The sequence below is a fragment of the Manis pentadactyla genome, chromosome 14, assembly GCF_030020395.1.
Source record: "Manis pentadactyla isolate mManPen7 chromosome 14, mManPen7.hap1, whole genome shotgun sequence".
Taxonomy (NCBI): domain Eukaryota; kingdom Metazoa; phylum Chordata; class Mammalia; order Pholidota; family Manidae; genus Manis; species Manis pentadactyla.
Genome location: NC_080032.1, coordinates 17,500,049 through 17,517,571, shown reverse-complemented (window position 1 = coordinate 17,517,571; position 17,523 = coordinate 17,500,049). Strand labels below are relative to the sequence as shown.

Genomic DNA, 17,523 nt, shown 5'->3' with positions numbered 1-17,523 from the left:
TAACCGGGTGGTGACCTGCATATCCAGCCCTGGAGAACGATAGTCTGAACCTGCAGCTTGATGCCTCACCATCTCAGCTTTGCAGAAGGCAGTGTGATACCCTGTACAGAGGAATACCTGTGTTCGTTGAATTTTTTTTAACCGAAAGCAAAAAATAATCATTGCTCCCTGTAGAGTCTTTGCAGCCAAGTCTCTGTCCAGCACACATCTTTTTTTAGCCCTTCTAGAAACTTCTGAAAATAGTTTATCCTTGGGGGGGAGAGATCAGACCCTCTGTCAGTCAGTTAGATGCTGGTGCATTTCATTTAAATGACCTGCTCCCTCCCCCAACGTCCCTTGCTTATAAATCACCCTTGACCAGAATGTAGCCATTTCTTGGCTTTTTAATGCATAAAACCTAAGCCCTGAAATCCCCATGGGAAGTGGGGGAGGCCATGGGCTGAATTCCCAGGACACTTTTGCGCGAGTGGAGGAGATAGGAAACAAGTCACATATGAGGACAGCTTTCCACCTCATAGCCATCATGCCACTCAATGCCGTCCCCTCCCCCACTTCTAGGCCCTAGCATTTGCCCCAAAACACCTCTGGATATTTATCCCCACAGAGAAAGAGAAGAAACTCTCAAGTGGCACTTTTGCAACTCCTCCCTTTAAAAAGAGAATCCAAAACAGCAAAATAGAAATCGCTCATCCCTTGGCCTTGCGGGTCTGGCAACAGAAACCCATGGCAGCACCAGCAAGATTGAAGTGAAGCACCAGAGACGCCAGATGGGTAGGGAGAAGAAATCCCATTTGTCTTGATGTGACAGTGGTACTAACTAGCTAGCTAGGTGCAGAGAGAGAGGCAAGGACTTGTCAAGACTTTATGAATGCAGTCATCCCAGACTGCCCCTACAAAACTGGCCCCAAGCCCTCCTGTCTTTTTTTCTTTCCATTTTGCCTTTTGCAATTTCGCCTCTTCCTCTACCAGTATCCCTCCCAACTGGTCAACTCTGAGGCTAATTCCCACCAGTCTTTGCAGATTTTCTAGGTACACAATAAGCTTTCTTCCGGTGCCCCAGACATGAAAGAGTATCAAAGTTCACATCAGAAGGTGCAGAAAAGGGAGAGGACCACGTCCTCGACAAGGCATGCACTGAATAGTAATATTCATATTTTTTTATATATAGAGCTGTATGTAAATAGCATTGGGGTGTCTGTTTCTGCAGCTGGATATCCAAAGGGCTTCCCCAGTCCCATTCCACGTTACTACTATTGCTCCAGGCGCCGTCTTTATTCTCCACTTCCTTCTCGAAGTGCCAACCACGGCCGTTCAAGCTCTGAGCTCCCCCTCAGGAAAACAGGAACCAGCTTTCTCCAAGGACACAGGGTTTTCACCAACCTGCAGAAATAAAGATTTGTATTTCGGTCAGTGAGCACATGCACAGTCATGGGGATGACATCAGTGCCTTGGGTCCCGGATGGTGGGAGATGGAGGGGGATGGGGGACAGCTGCTAGATACAAGGCTCTGATTTTGGAGGAAGGGTTCCCCAAAAGCTAGTCTTAATATTCACCCCTGAAACTCTGTCCATACAGCAGCCTTCCCTAACATTCACATTCTCTCTCTCTCTCTCTCTCTCTCTCTCTCTCACACACACACACACACACACACATGCATACACCCATCTCTGTTTAAAGACCTAGATGTTTACATAAGCATCTTCTGTGATTAAAAAAGAAAATGTAAAGCCTTTATTTTTCTCCTCCAAATCAGGACCATTCATTCATTTTCAAACAAACAAGTACCCTACTAGGTGTTACAGATCTGATGACATAGTTTTTGCCCTTAAGGGGCTCAGAGGCCAAGAGAGGAACATGGGAAGAAATTGATAATAGCAGTGTCACATGAGGATCATGCAGTCTGGGTAAACAGACTATGGGAGCCCAGAAAAGAGGCAGCATATGCAGGAGAGGGGGAGTCAAGGAGAGCTCTTGGGGAAAGAGGCAGACCCCTGCTGAGTCCTGAAGGATGCCAGGGAATTAGCCAGGATAAGATGAATCAGGGCAGAAAAGACAGTACATACCCAAGAGAATCAAAGGCATATATCCATACAAAAACTTGTGCATAAATGTCCATAGCAGCATTATCCATGGTAGCCAAAAAAGAGGAAACAACCCAAATGTCCATCAACTGATAAATAAAACGGGCTGTTTCCCTACAGTGGAATATTACTTGGCCGTAAAAAGGTGTAACACACTGACACACTCTACACTATGCGTGCTCCTTGAAGTTATGATGCTGAGTGAAAGAAAACAGACACAAAAAGCCACCTAGTGTATGAATCCATGTATATGAAATGTCCACAAGAGACAAATCTTTAGAGGCAGAAGGTAACTTAGTGGCTGACCGGGGCTGGGGGGTTGGGGAGGGACTGGAGAGTGACTGCTAATGGGTACAGGGTTTCTGTTGGGGAAACAAAAATGCGCTAAAATTGATTGTGGGAATGGTTGCACAATTCTGGAAATACAATAAAAACCATGGACTCATGCATTCTAAAAGGATGGATTTTTGTTGTAGGTGAACTCTATCAGAAGGCAGAGGAAGAGGGGAAGAGAGAGATGGGGGAAGGGAGAGATGGGGGAAGGGAAAGGGGAAAGGGACACAAACAGGACAAGAAACAGAGGAGTGAAATACTGCTAGGTTAGGGGATCTGGGGGCTCAGCAAAGACTGCGCCATGGGGACTGGGAGGGTGAGGTTGGAGAGGTAGCAGGGGCTGCAAATGAGCGAGGAGATCAAAACATTCCACACGTTTCTCTAAAGCAAGTGGTATAGGAACTGCCGTGGGTATAACACACCAAGTGGCATAGGAAATTAGTGGGAGAGAGATTACTTTATGACCTCCAGGGTAGAAGAAGTCCAGGACATTGCCAGGATGAGAACACCAACAGGCTCCCTCTGCCTCTGGCTTCCTGCCAGGTCTGGTCAACAGATGGGACCGCGCCGCCAGGGTATTTATTCCTCAGCTCCTGTTCTCCAATCCGCCCGCCTGTCAGGCAGCTCTCTGCTTGGGCTCCAGACTCCCTCCAGGGCCCAAGTCCTATATCCTGGCCTCACCCCTTCAAGCCAGGGCAGTGCTGCCTGCCCTAGGGTACTGCCTTACATCTCATTGGTTTCCTAAACCCTGTCCACACCTTGACTAAATCTTTCTCTAATTCCTCACCTTAGGGGTACTTTCTGCCTCTTACTTGGACCCTGAGCAATACCTATGACTTCACAAAAGAGGTGAGTCCTAATCACAGGGACTCCACAATGAACATTACCTGACAGTTAAAAGGTTCTGAGTCAGCAACTTAAAACCTTTTGCTCTGAACATGCTTAGATGGTGGCCAAAGGCCTCTGCAGCACCCCTGTCCCCTGATTCCCCTGCAGCACAAAGGAGCAAACCCAGTAGGAGCTGTTTTCACAGAATACTGACTCACAGTCACACATCAACTCAATTGATAGACACACTTGATTCAGTTTATAAAAGCTGGCCTCTTGTAACCATGTTTACTAAGCACCTACTACATGCTATTGAGTGTGTTGACTTTGTGCTAAGCATTGTTCTCTGCACCAGATATGGCCCAGTGCCTGCCTTCCATGTGCCTCCAGTCTTCTTGGCAGACATGCATACCAGAGGCCAGTACACTAGAAGACTTATTATCTGCAGGTGTATTTATGGCCCAGAAGTCAGGATGCAACACGCTCACCAGGAAAGCTTCACAAAGGAAGCAAGATTTGACCTGGACCTTGGAGATACATGTACATATTTTTTCAATATTTGGAAGAAGGAAGGATCATTTAGGTGGGGAAGTGGCCTGAGTAAGGTACAAGGTGGCTCAAACAGAGGACTGCGGTCACCAGCATCTCAAAGTTATGGGGATTGAGGTTATGTCTACATGTGAGTTGAATGCACAGTATGAAGAGAAAATAACAGCATCAGGAGAGAAGAGAAACTGTATTTTAAAGCTGTGGTCAAGTACCTCCATGAAAGGAATGGCATTTTCTTGTAAAACTAGGTAGAACCAGCAACTGATTTCCACTTTTCCTCCCTGTAAGTCACTGAGCCCAAAATGAGTCTTTCTAAGGGTTTCCCAGGGCTGCTAAATGGGCAAATTCCCACACCTGCTGTATGTTGGTTGCAGGTTGATGTCCATCGTGAAAGATGAGCATTGGAAGCACGCTTCTGCACAGCCAGTGGATACCGTCACCACATCCACAATCAGAGAGTGGGCCTGTGCATATGCTTTGGGGAATCTTAACTTAGACACCTGAGGCTAGGTAGTCACATAAGTGTGCTCAAGGATGTTCTCTCCAGCTTTATTTATAATAGCAGCAATTTGGAAACAACCAAATGTGTCCATCAAGAAGAGATGGGATTAACAAACTAAGGTCCATGCTTATTAGAAAGAGGTAGATCTAAATGTGCTGAGACACAAAGATGCCCATGATTCTTAACTGGAAAGAGAAAATGGCCAAATAACATGATCTCACGGGTAAGATTCCTCAAGGGAGGAACAACCTAAGACAGGCACAGTCGCAGGGGGGCCATCAGGTGAGAAATTGGGGATCAACAGAGGTGAGGCTTAGAACCTCACCCCCCCGTTCTGAGAGAAATCTTCTGCATACGTGGATGTTTTATTGCCCTGGTCTAGCTTGGATTAACACATAGTCTACAGACACACACCTGATCATCTACATGTGCTCTCTTACAACACTAAACTATGTTTTCTACCTTTATCTTGTATCTACCTACCACTTCAGCATTTTATTAAAAATAATAATAATAAAGAGAGAAATGTGGTACCCACATATAAATCAAGTATAAAAACCAAATGAGTATTCATATTTGAACTGACTGTTTATAGTTCATAATGCATGAGCAAAACCAAAAGTTTCTGTGATGACTGCCCTTGTACTGTTCACTATGTAACTTATTCATTATGTAAGAATTTGTTCTACATGTAAAAACTTGTTTGTTATGCCTCAGAAGATTGGAGACTGACAAAAATTAGGCTTGGGGTGGAATAATGATTGTGCATTGAGCACTGACTCCCCTATACAGAATTTTATTGTCGTTAACAACCATTTGATCAATAAATATGAGAGATGCCCTCACAAAAAAAAAAAAAAAAAAAAAAAAAGAAGGACAGACTTCCAATGGTAAAATAAATAAGTAACCGGGATGTAATGTATAGCATAAGGAATATAGTCAAGTTATTGTAACAGCCTGGTAGGGTGATAGCTGGAACCTAGAATTATGTATATAAATGTTCTACCACTGTGTTGTACACTTGAAACTCATGTAATGTAATACTGTGTGTCAACTACCCTTCAATAAAAAATAATTATTAAAAAAAAAAAAAAAAAAAAAACAAATAACATGATCTCAGATCTTCTTCCCTGTAATGAAAATATTTATGTATATGTGTGTACACACACATGTATGGATATCTATATATCCAGATAAAAAGTGGTGAAGAGGCAAAATAGTGTAATGGTTAAGAACACAGACTTTGAAGCCCAATGACTGAGTTGGAATCTTGATTCAGACACTTAAAAGCTGTGTGACCTTGGGCCAGTTGTTAACCTCTCTGGGTCTCCTTATATGGAAAAGGGGCGAATAATAGTGAATCTCATTGTGCTGATATGAGGACTAAAAATATTAATGTATGTGAGGCACTTAGAAGTTCAACACATAGTAAGGTCTGCATTTGCTGTTACTATTACTATTATAATAATACTGTTACTATTACTGTTATTATTCCATATTCTAGACTGGGTTGCCCCATGGGAGTGGCTTTGGGGACAGAGTAAAAGAACACTTCTAGTCCTTTACTTTATACACAGTTGACCCCTGAACAACACGGATTTGAACCGCACTGGTTCACTTATACACAGATGTCTTTCAGTAAATGTATTGCAGATTTCTTGGAGATTTGTGACAATTTCAAAAACCATTTTCTTTTCTCTAACTTATTTCACTGTGAGAATATAGTATATAATACACAAAACATACAAAATATGTGTTAATCTGTTTATATTATCAGAGAGGCTTCCGGTTAACAGCAGGCTATTAGTAGTTACATTTTTGGGGTGTCAAAAGTTATATCCAGATATGCAACTGTATAGGCAGCCGGCACACCTAACCCACCCCCTCCGTGTTTTTCAGGGTCAGCTGTACTTTATGTGTATCATTTATGGTTTTTTGACTTTTTTTTTTCTTCGCAAGGAACAAGTAGTAATTGTACAGTTTCAAACTATTTAAAAACATAAAGTCCATCACCCCCATGAGCCTCTATCCTGCCCCTGGGATGTTGTTCCTCAAACTTGGCTCATTAAGAACTTCCTCAAATGCTGACTCACAACCAAAGCCCGCAACTAAGGAGACTAACGAAATGCCTTTTTTTAAATGTCCCTATTTCCACTTTTCACCCACGCATGGAGGAGGCAGGCAGGTGGAGGGGAGAACATGAAACCTCAGGGTCCTGCCTCCCTGGGTGGCAATGCTCCCCCCGTTTAGGTGCTGAAGGTGGAAAGCTGTGACGTGTGAACCCCACAGAGCATTAGATCCAGAAGAGAGAGGCTCACCCCCTTTTCCCTCTATCTGAAAAGACTTAGGACTCTTGGGTTCCTTCCTAGGGGGGGGTCACAATTTTTAATTTAAAAAATACCGTTTTTGCTCTGGCTGTTTGCAAAAGTGATGCATTACAACTCCAAACAGCAGAGGAGGATAGAGAAATAAAAGGGAAAGCGCCCTTCACTCCACCCCTAAGCATCCCAGAATATTTTCTGTGCATTACAGACACTGAGTCTCTCCCCCACCTCATTATGTCCCCAGAGCACAGCACAATGCTCGGCACATGGCAGGTGCTCCAGTCAACCTGCTGAGCTGACGGAAGGTGGATGAGCAGGGGAACGATGTGGCAGCTTCCCACTTCTCCATCTCTGGTTTCAGTGGGTTGACTCTGACCATGGGGCTCAGAAGGCGCCCGCAGTGGGCCCTAGAACCTAAGAATCATGGAGACAGAGGTCTCTGTGCAGATACTCCTGGATGGAGGAAGGCAGTGCTGGTCTGTGTCATCACCTGATTCTCCATCCGTGCATTTTGTGCTGCCCAGTTAGGAAGCTGGGTGCCAAGGAGCTGGTGGTAAGGGGACTGAAGGAGCAGAAGGCTAGACTAGCGTGCAAGAAGGGGAGAGGCCATTTGGCAGCTCCTAGAAGAAGTGTGACTCCCCTCTGCCCAGGCCTCCACTATCTGCAAGTAGTTATCAGGGCCATCAGTCATTGTCAATGCCATCAGTGCGCAGTAACCAATAAGTGCTCTTAGTAGTTATCAGTGAACGCTATCACTGAGTACTTACCAATGCTGTCTGTGAATAGTTATCAATGAATGTTATTGGTAGTTATCAGTGCTATCAGTGAGTAGTCATCAATGGTGTTGGTGAGTAGGTATTGATTATGTAAAGTCTGTGCAGAGAGGTCCTGCCCAACATGAACTTCTGGTGTGTGGGCCTTGAATGCCAAACCAGCCTGACTTCCAGAAGGATGAGCACTGAGAGCTGGGAGGCCATGGCCCAGCCCAGTAATCTTGCCATATATATCACAAATCATAACATGCACATTCTTTGACCCAACAACTTCGCCTCTGGGAACTTCACTTTTTCTGCAAAGCTGTCCAAACAAAATGTTCACTACACCTCCTTTACATCATCTGATAATGGGAAGTAGTATAAATGTCCCTGGGGAGGAGACTAGGTAAGTAAATCATGGTCCACCTAACACTGGAACACCATGCAACCATTAAAAAGGATGATGGAAACATTTCTTCATTGACATGGGAAGATGTCAGCCATCTGTTTTTAGTGGGGTAAAAGCAGATCACAAACAGCATGAACAGTATGATCTCACTTACTTAAAATAGGATATGTATATGGGTGGTATATGCACCAAAGGATGTACCTAAATCGCACTGCAAATTTAATGGGCTCAATAAAGTGTGCCAGGGGTGCTGTGATAACCAGAGGGTTTGCTTCCCATCTAAAGGGATTTCTGATACTTATCTTCAGTTTTGTTCTTTGTTTTGTTTTCAAGAAAAACTGAAAACGCAGGCTCCTACATGAAAGTGCCAAATGTTTAACTGTTGGGTGGAAAAAAAACACGCGTGTCAAACAAAACTCAACTGTAGGCCAAATTCAGCTAGGAGGCCACCAGGTTGCAACGTTGCCTCCACACTCAGACACTCTAGAGTCAGCTGGCATTTCAGCCCACCTCATCTTAACCCTCAATAGCTGCTCAGTGCCTCAGTTCACCTATCTGTAAAGTGAGGCAGTTGGGTTAGGTGGTCTCCAAAGTCCTGTCTAGTTCTGGCTGTTTCTAGAATGTGACCTTTTCGGGTCATAGATCTTTTGTGAATCGGATCAAAGTTATGGCTTTCCTATCTCTGGTGGAGGGAAATACAGGAATATGATATCAGCTAATTGTATGTGTAATTTCTGGGGGTTCCCTGAGGTCTCCTCCAAATTCATTCATTTATTTGTCCATTCAGTCAGTCAATAGTAAATGCCCACTCTGTGCCGGTTACCTTGCAAGGGGCTGGGATACAACGATGGGCAACAAAATATACCTGATTGGTGCCCTCACGGGATCTGGAGGCGAGTGTCACCAGGTTGGGAAGTCCTGTCCTGAAGCTTCTACCAGCCCTGGTGCAGCGGCTTAACCAGGCTGTGGTGAGCCAGAGCAGAGGAGGCAGGACCAGCACCTCCTTTAAACAAAAGGTCCCTCTGAGTTCTCACCACCCCACAGACTGAATTTTACACCAGGTCAGAACAACACATCCCACGCTATCCTTTACTATTTTCTACCATCTTCTTAACATCAGTGACGTGCCTCACATTGCTCTGAAGGTAAAGGGACATGCCTAAGGTCACACACCTGGTAAATGTCAGATTGGGACCTAATCTAAAAGTTAACCTGACTCCAAAGTTCATATCATCTTCCACCAGGCTGTTTTGCCTTAGCATAAAATCTGGGTGAATGAGACAAATATTGACCAGTAAAAAAAAAAAAAAAAAAAAAAGACCAGTAGTTAAATTTTCTGAATCAACAGTTCAGCCCCATAATGTGCCAACAGGTTAAAATATTTTAAACCTTGGCTATCTTTGAAAATGGTACCTCTTCTTACAACCATCCCATTGCTCCTGACACATTCCTATTCTCTGAAGCCTCCCACAAGGCATGGTATCTGAGTTTCCCCATCATTAGTATATTAGCATCCTACAGTAAGTATTAAGTACCATGTGCTAGATCTGAGAATATCAGGTAAACATGGTACATGGCTGTGCCCTGGTCACACATACAGCCAAGCAGGTAGGGAGGCTTTCCAAATTCCTAGGACCATCTCTGTGACTGGGAGCCTTTACTTGAACCTGGGATGGGCATGCAAGGAGCCATCTGCACTCTTATGCACTCCCACAATGGCTAGAGGTACAGTCCGCATGGAACATTCCACAACACAGATTGAGCTGAGGATGGTAACAGCCAACTCAAGAGCCAAACTGAGAACCACATGATGTGCAGAGGCAGTGACATGAATGAGAAGTGGGAATAAATGGCAGCATTTGTTTAGAAAGCGCTTCTGGGCCTTTACCACAAGATTTTACACTCTTTAGATAACCTTTTTAATAAACGAATGTTTATACAGGCTTTAATATCAAAGTTCTGCTTGTGGGCATTTTTAAGAAAATCACCTGTGAAGTGCCCAATGAGCTACACATGAGGATGTCCTCATCATCTTGGAAACCATCTAAATGTCCAAGAACAGCACATTGGGAGGCAAAGGATGAAACAGCCAAATAATGAAATACAAGCAACCTGTAAGAAAATCTTAGAAGGCATGGGAAATGTCTATAGTATAATGAAAAAACCAGGTTACAGAGAATATATTCAGAGTGATTCCCATTTATTAAAGTGCCTATCAATGCATTTTTTTTAATGGGAAAAAATCTATCAAAATGTTAACAGTGAGTAGAGATAAAAACAATCAATGAAAATTTTATTTTATTCAACATTTTCCAAGTATTTCATAATGAACTTGTAGTATTTTTCTGAAATCAAGAAAAAGCCATTTTTTTAAAAAAGGCATGTTTCATAGTTTCCCAAAGCAATTCATTCCATCTTGCCTGAGTCTGTGGCCTATGGAACAAAGGTTCAGTGATGGTAACACTCCACGGAACAGCCAGTTTTCTCCCCTCTGGAGGGTAAAGGAGCTTTCTCCTTCCCTGGTATCTAGCAGTAATAAGAGGATCCAGCTCACTGATGAGGGCTAGCATGGAGATCCCCCACCCAACAGTAGGGGCGCCAGTTTAGGACAGGAAGGAGAGAGGGGAGATAATGATGAACTGAACGGTGAAATTTCTTAGGTGATGCGAATCCAGCCAGTATCCATAATGTTCTGACAACACTGAGGATTGGGCATCATGAGCTGGTGCAGGGAGCAGGACCTCTCAGACCTGGCAGGAGGCGAACTAGTTCACTTCCCTAAGAAGCTGGGGCAGGGGTCAGAGCCAGGGTCTCCTGCGCCTGACGTCTAGGAGCACCTGAAGCCAGGGCCTGGGACTCGTTCATCTCTGCATCCCTGCATCCCAGTGCCAGCTCCGAGCTGGTACTCAGTGCACCATACAAGTGCATGATGGCATGTAACCCCCTTTACTGCATCACATCTAATTGTCCTCTTGTAAATCTTCTCATGTGCTGTCTGCGCTATGCCATTTCTTAGGAAAGTCTCTCTGAGCTTTTTCCTCCCCTCTTCTTCCTGCTGTGCTTAGAACAAAACTCAGCTTCCCTACCGTGGCCTGATCTAGCCCCTGCCTACCTCTCTGACTTCACCAAGTTGACATGACTTCTCCCCCAAGTTCAAGTCATTTTTCTCTTCCTCAAACACAGTCTCACCTCCAGGCCACGGACTTGCTACTCTCTCCCAGAACACCTTCCTTGCAGGTCTTCACATGGCTAGCCCCTTGTCAATCAAGTCACTGGTGCCCTGATTCCTCCTCAGATTGGCCTTCCCTGAGCACTGCAGAGAAGGAGCCTCCAGACTCTACCACATCATCTTCACGTATACCTTCAGCCCCCTCTTCACTTCCTGAAATTATCTCTGTGTTCCACTGCATCCTCCGGAGATGGTCACAACAATCTCTCCTGGCCTACATGCTAGTCCAGGACCTTGCCACTCCCCCACGGTGTGGCATCAAACCCCACTCCCCTGAATCTGGGTTGGCTTGTGACTTGCTTCTAACCAAAGTGACTTCTGAAGCTGGGTCAGAAAAGGCAAAAGCTGCCACCTGGCCTCCAGACCCTTGATTTTGGAGTTCCGAGTTGCGGGGTTGGAAGCCAACTACAGTAAGGCTGCCACGCTGTGGGGAAGGCCAGGTCACAAGGGGAGGCTGAGTGTAAATGCTGTGGTTGCCAGCCCGAAGCCTTCCTGGAGCAGAGACAAGTCACCCCTGCTGTGCCTTATCTGAATTACCTACCCTTGTCTGAATATATAAAAGCATTAACCAAACAGTTGTTTTAAGCCACTGTGTATCAGAGTTATTTGTTACATGGCGGTAGTAACCAGAACAATCTTTATTGACTTAACTGTCTGTCAACATGGGCTCCATGAGAACAGTCTTCTATGGCTTGGTCCTTCTTGTGTCCACAATACCTTGCACACAGTAGGCACTAAATAATTAAGAGCCGAATAAGTGAAAGAAGCTGAATTTGGGAAATAGTAATACAGTGCATGGTTTCTGATTGACTCATTTATTCATCACACAGTTATTGTTCACCTACTATGTGACAAGCAAGTCACCAGGGCCTAGGGATACTACAGGGCAGCTGATTGTTCTGTGAAAGCCTATCACACGTTCCCTGGTGATGACAGAGAGGAAAGAGAAGCGCCCACTGCACTCCTCCCTACCCCAACATAGGTCTGAAAAGCTGGTTCTCAAAAACCAGAGGTTGCCAAATCCACTCAGCCCACATCTGGCGTGCATTTAATTATCCCTGGGTGTGTCTCTTTTTACACTGACAGCTCAGTCACTTGTGCCCTGGCCTCTCACTAGACAAGCAGGCGACTCCAGACAGGGACCATGTGGCAGGAAGGCTGCCATGGTCCTGCACATCTGGCCCCTTCCCGGGGGGTTCCTCCCCAACAGCTGTCTCCTTCCATTCTGCTTGCTCCCTCCCCTCCCCTAGGCTTTCAAGCTCTAAAAGTAATCCTGGCAGGGGTGCAGCCGGCTGGGAGGGAGGCCTGAGGGATGCGCCTCCAGGTTTAACCACTTAATCCCCAAAGTACCTGCCAAGAACCAGTTAGCATGTCTGGCTGGCAGGCCAGGCTGTCATTAATTCATTAAAGCAGGCTCCTGCTGGCCCATTATCTTCCTTGCCACTGACCACCTCGTTGCCTCTTGGGCCTGGAGAGTCCCCTCTCTCCCTTTAGTCCCAAGGCAAGATTCTGCCCAGCTCTGGCCCCCTCTCCCTGCCAGATTCCTCAGCTCCATTCTCTGCCTCCCAGCCCCTCCCAAGGCACCCTTCTCCCTCCCTCCCACGCCTCCACCAGCCAGCACTCACCATAAAGCGTCTTTTGTTCCTTCTCCCCTGTATCTTCCAGCAGTGACTGGTTAAATCACACCCATCTTCCTCTTGGCCTCCCCAGCCTTCAAGGAGCCTTCCCCCAGGCTCTCTCAGAAAGGGACTCTCTAGTGCAGGAATTCACAGCTCACCAACCCCTCTGCTTGCTGCTGCCTCCCCTGCACCCCCCAAATCATGGGGGTGCTGCATGATGAGGACCCTCAAAAACAGAATCTCCAATTCCATTTCTGACTTTGCCACTGATCCTTTGGGACAATTCAGGGGAGCTCTGCCTCAGTTTCCCCTTTGAAATAGTAAGAATGGCATTAACCATTTCACATCCTCTGATGAGTGAACTAAGTGCCAGGCACTGCACTGGCCACTTTAAATGATGCTCTTCTATCATCTTCCCAGCAGCCCTGGAAGAGGTACAGCTCCTGTTTACAGATAAAGGCTCAGAGAGGTTATGGTTCTTACCCAAGGTCACACTGCCAGCAAATTCCTAGGCTGGGACTCAAATCCAATTCCATCTGATCCCTAAACCCTGTTCTTACTATCCTGGCCTGTATGGCCCTAATTCAACAAGAGGTCAAGTAGAAATGGTATGGAATTGCCATCTAACAATGGCAAAATGTCTACTTAGGGAAAGAAAGATACTAAATGCAGAATCATAATCATGATAGCTCACATTTAGATCCACTTCTTACTTATGTTTCTGGCACTGTTCAAGAGCTTTCTGTATATGAATTCATTTTACCCTCTTGACAACACCTAAGCATGAAGTACTATTATTGTTCCCATTTTACATATGGGAAAACTGAGACTCAGGTTTGGTTTTGTTTTTACAATGAACTTCTGAGAAAAGCACTGCTGGCTCACAGTAGGGGCTCAAAACAAATTGGGTGAAATTGTCCTGCACATAGCTAAGCTCACCCTCATGGCCTAAGAGAACTCTCTCCCAGACTCAGGCCTCCCAGCAACACCTAAGTTATCTGTGAGCATTCCCATTTCTCCTCTAGAGTGGAGAGAAAAGTGGAGGACCACACACAGAACTCAACAACTTGTCTTTCTCCAAGCTGGATTTCCTTTCACTTTTTCCTAACCACAGGCTGGGAAAAGATGGGTTTCCCCCAAGTAAGCCATAAGCACAAGAAAGGCCCAGCTGCAAGTAGTAGGCGGCCGGGAGAGTGTGGGGATGGGATCGAGGCTGGCAGCGCGCGCCTGGCGAACCCCGGACAGCAGCGCAGGAAAGGGGTGGTGCACAATGCACCGCTGTCCCCAGGGACAGAAGGGTGGCGCTGGAGGAACGCTGTGCGGAGGCATCCTGGGGTCAGCGCAGAATCTTGGAGGGTGTGGCTGCTGGAGACGCCGAGGAGGGACACAGCCAGTGGGAGAAAAGCCAGGGCTGTGGTGAGGAGGTGGCTTGGAGTCCAGAAGCAGAGTGAGAAGGGGGAAATAAACTCCGCGGGCGACAATCACCTGCGACCCCGCACCAGTAAAGCTTCTCTCCGCCCTGCACGGGTGCCCGAGCCTCTCCCAGCTCCGCCTGGGCGCAGAGGGGAGCACTTTGTCTCCGCCGCGCGCACCCGCGGGGGCTTCGGCCACCTCCCGGCCCGCAGCCTCCTCGCGGCCCGAGAGCACACGCAGTCCGGCTTTAGCCGGGCGTTCTCTGCCCCCAAGTGGGGCGCCCAGCATCCCGCACCGGCCCGTCAAAGGGAGAGCTTCCTTAACCTGCACCCCAAGGCCGGAGGAAGCCAAGTACTAGCCCTCCTCCCCATTTCTACTGGATTCCTCTTGCTTCCAGTCTTTCCTCCTAGGACACCTTCCCACTATCTTGCAACTTGTTCTCCAGGCCGTTTCTCTTTTTCCCCAGCTCCCCAGACCTTGCTTTGTTCCCCCGTTTTGCTGCCCGTTTTTTCTTTCCCTCTCTTCCCACCTTTCTGCCCTTTTCCAAATTCCAAGCCTTGGGCTTCGCGTGTCTCGCTTGACTCCCTTGTCCTGCTCCCCACTCCTTGTCCAAAATGTTCCCGCTCCTGGGCTGCTGCAGCCCCAGCCGGGTCCTTTCCAGCCGAGGACAGCCCCTCTTCCCGCGGTGCGGGGTAACGGATGGGACCTTAGGAACGGGGCGGAGAGCGCCCCGAAGCGCGCACCTCTCCTCGCCAGCGCCCGGGTTGCGCAGGCCCACGCGACATCTGTCGCCCGCGCTCCCGGCTCACACCCCGCGCACCCCCGCAGCTCCCCGGGCGCTGCCACCCCCCACGCTCCGGCTGCCGCCTTTCCCTGCGGGCGCAGACGCTCGGGCCTCGCCTGCGGGCGCCACGCCAGCTTCCCAGGGTGGCGGTGCACGGTAGGGCTCGGCTGGGACCCGAGCGCGCGGCATCTTGGGCCGTGGCATCCCGGTGCCGCCTGCTTTCTCGCCTTCGACCTTACCTTCTGGCTCTAGACCCACCTGAGGTGGGCTCAGCCTTGATCCTCTCCACCCACCATTCTCCACAGCCTTCCTCTCTATTCCAGAATCTGGAAAAACAATCCTTACACGTTTGCTCCCCAGAGCGCCTAGCGCAGTGCCAGGCGCACAGCTGATGCTCAATACTTCTCCAACCCCAAGGACTTAGTGCACAGCAGATGTTCAGCGCCCTTCTTTTCTCCCACTGGTATCAAGTACTCAGGCCGCCGGATACCCACTCCCCACCCCCACGACCGCTCAGTGCCTAGCATACTGGAGGCTCTCAAACATTCCCTCGCTCCACAGGGCCTCACACCCAGAAGGAGCTCTTGTTAAGTCCTCTTTTACTGAGGGTTCCCCTTGGGGTTTCCCTAAGAGTCTCGGATCCCAGCCCACTTTGGGGACATTTTCCCCGTCTCCTCTCCAACGGTCTGGTGAAGAGTAGGCCAAACTGCTTAAACGGAACACCTCACTGCAGAAGTGAAGAAGTTGTCAGGGCGGAGGAAAACTGCAAAGTGCGCGGGCCTTAGGGAGAAAGTGCCAGCCAGAAACCTGGGGATTGGTGGGGGGTGGGGGGTGGGGGGTGGGGGCGGTGAGATGCACTCGGAGTTCCGGAGAATGGGGAACAGAAACCGAAGAAGTGACACGTAGGGAGACGGGGCTTTGGAGACGGTGGCGACTTAAGAACGGTAGGCGGCTTGGAGGGCAGGGGACTTGTCTTGAAATCGCGTTAGGTAATAATTATTCGGCGTGTCTTGTAAGTACACTCTCATAGCAAGCACACTTTTACTTGCACTGTGTCTCCTCGAGGGGCTGGTGGGGATGACGGAGGCTAAAGTCCTCCCAAAGCCGCCCCTCTCCCCAGAAGGAGTGGCAAAATACGCTTAAGGAGTCGGAGACAAGGGGCAGAAACGGTGGCCCTGACACTAGGAAGGAGGGATGGGGACTGGATAGGAGGGGGACGGAGATCCTGGCAAGAGAAGGGAGCAGAGAAAGAGAGATAGAGGAAGAGACGAAACCCAAACTTTCCGCACTCCCACCACCAGCTAGCCCAGCGTCGCCAGCCCCCTGCCACCGCGCCCGGGCGGTCGCTCGCTCGCTCGCGTACCTGTTGATCGCTCGGCTGGGTCTCGGCTCCGGCCCCACCAAGAAGCCCCGCGTTCCTACAAGTTCCGCCTGCCGAGCAGCCAGGCCGCCAGCGCCGCCACCTGCGCGGCCGCGCACAGCCAGGGCCAGTAGGTGGGGAGCGCGCCGGGCGCCGGCGCCCTCCGGCTCCGCGCGCGGCGCCGCCACATGGTGCGCTGGTGCAGCTCGTCGCCGAGCGCCTTGAGTCGGGCGGCCGTGAGCTGCGCAGCGGACGAGCGCAGACCCAGGCGGCCCGCGCTGCAGGCGCACACGGCCGGGGGCCCGCGGCCGCGGTGCAGGGGGCACGGGCACATGGCCGCTGGCCTGACTCCCTCCCCGCGCTCCGGCCGCCCCTCGCCTCCGCTCCCTCCGGCCACCGCGCCTGTCTCCGCCGCGCTCCAGTCGCCGGGGGCCTCCCCTGGACACCAAGTTTCTCCTTGTGTTGTGCGTTTGTTGTGCTGACGGCGCTATTATTAATTAAAGTGTCACATGGTGGAGGGGGGCGGGGAGGGCGCGGGGAGGGGGGTTACATCATCCGGCCCCGGGGGGGGGGGCTGCAGGCAGAAGAAACCAAGAGGTAACTTTTAACCCTAGCGGCGCCGGCTGCAAGGGGGCGCGCGGTTTGGGAGAGGAAGCGCGGGGACGCGACCGGGAGTCTAGGCTCGGAGGCCGCTGGCTTGGGGGCTCACCGGGGACCCTCGCGGAGGCGGGGCGCAAGGGAACGTTTTCTCCTTCCCTTTTTCCTGAAATCAGCTCCAGTTCCTATTTGGCGAGGAAAGCAGGCTTGTTTGCCGTTTTGGATGAAGCAGATATCGAATACGGCTGCATTATTCAAAAATATTCCTAGGCTATTGTTTTGTTTGGGGGAAGTGGGTTGATTCAAAATCTCCTGAGAGGGCCAGATTTAACCCAACTTACCTACTTTCAGGTCTGACGCGGCACCTGTAGGCTTTGGCTTTTAATACAGTCGACACAGGTCCCTACCCTCATTCTGGGCTTCGCAGCTCGACCCTATGGCGCCCCCAGCGCCACTAGAAACCTTGGTGGAGGCGGGGTGGGGGGTTAGAGGTGTTGGGCCTTAGCTCTGGCAGGGCGCGCATTCTCGGCGCACGGCACCCCAGCGACCCTCACAAGGGGCTTTCTAGAAGGAAACTTATTTTTGTGTGCCTCCTTTGTGAATGTTTTACTGCCAGGGTTACAGTGTTTAGTGGCGGCCCGGGTTTAATGTGAAGTGGAGACCCGAAGAGATCGGAAGAAAATGGGGGGGATGCACTTTAGCCCCTCTCTTTCCAATTCGAGGCCTCCCATATCCCCCTC

General features: G+C 49.0%; 1 protein-coding gene across 1 annotated transcript; it reads right to left on the bottom strand.

The window, feature by feature from the left end:
* Nucleotides 1–933: 933 nt before the first annotated feature.
* On the bottom strand, nt 934–16,658 carry HRK (harakiri, BCL2 interacting protein). Its single transcript, XM_036929556.2, has 2 exons — nt 16,190–16,658; nt 934–1,380 (listed from the first exon to the last, which is right to left on the bottom strand). Exon 1 carries the CDS (start codon nt 16,518–16,520, stop codon nt 16,245–16,247), a length of 276 nt encoding a protein of 91 aa, XP_036785451.1. The 5' UTR covers nt 16,521–16,658; the 3' UTR covers nt 934–1,380; nt 16,190–16,244.
* Nucleotides 16,659–17,523: the final 865 nt, after the last annotated feature.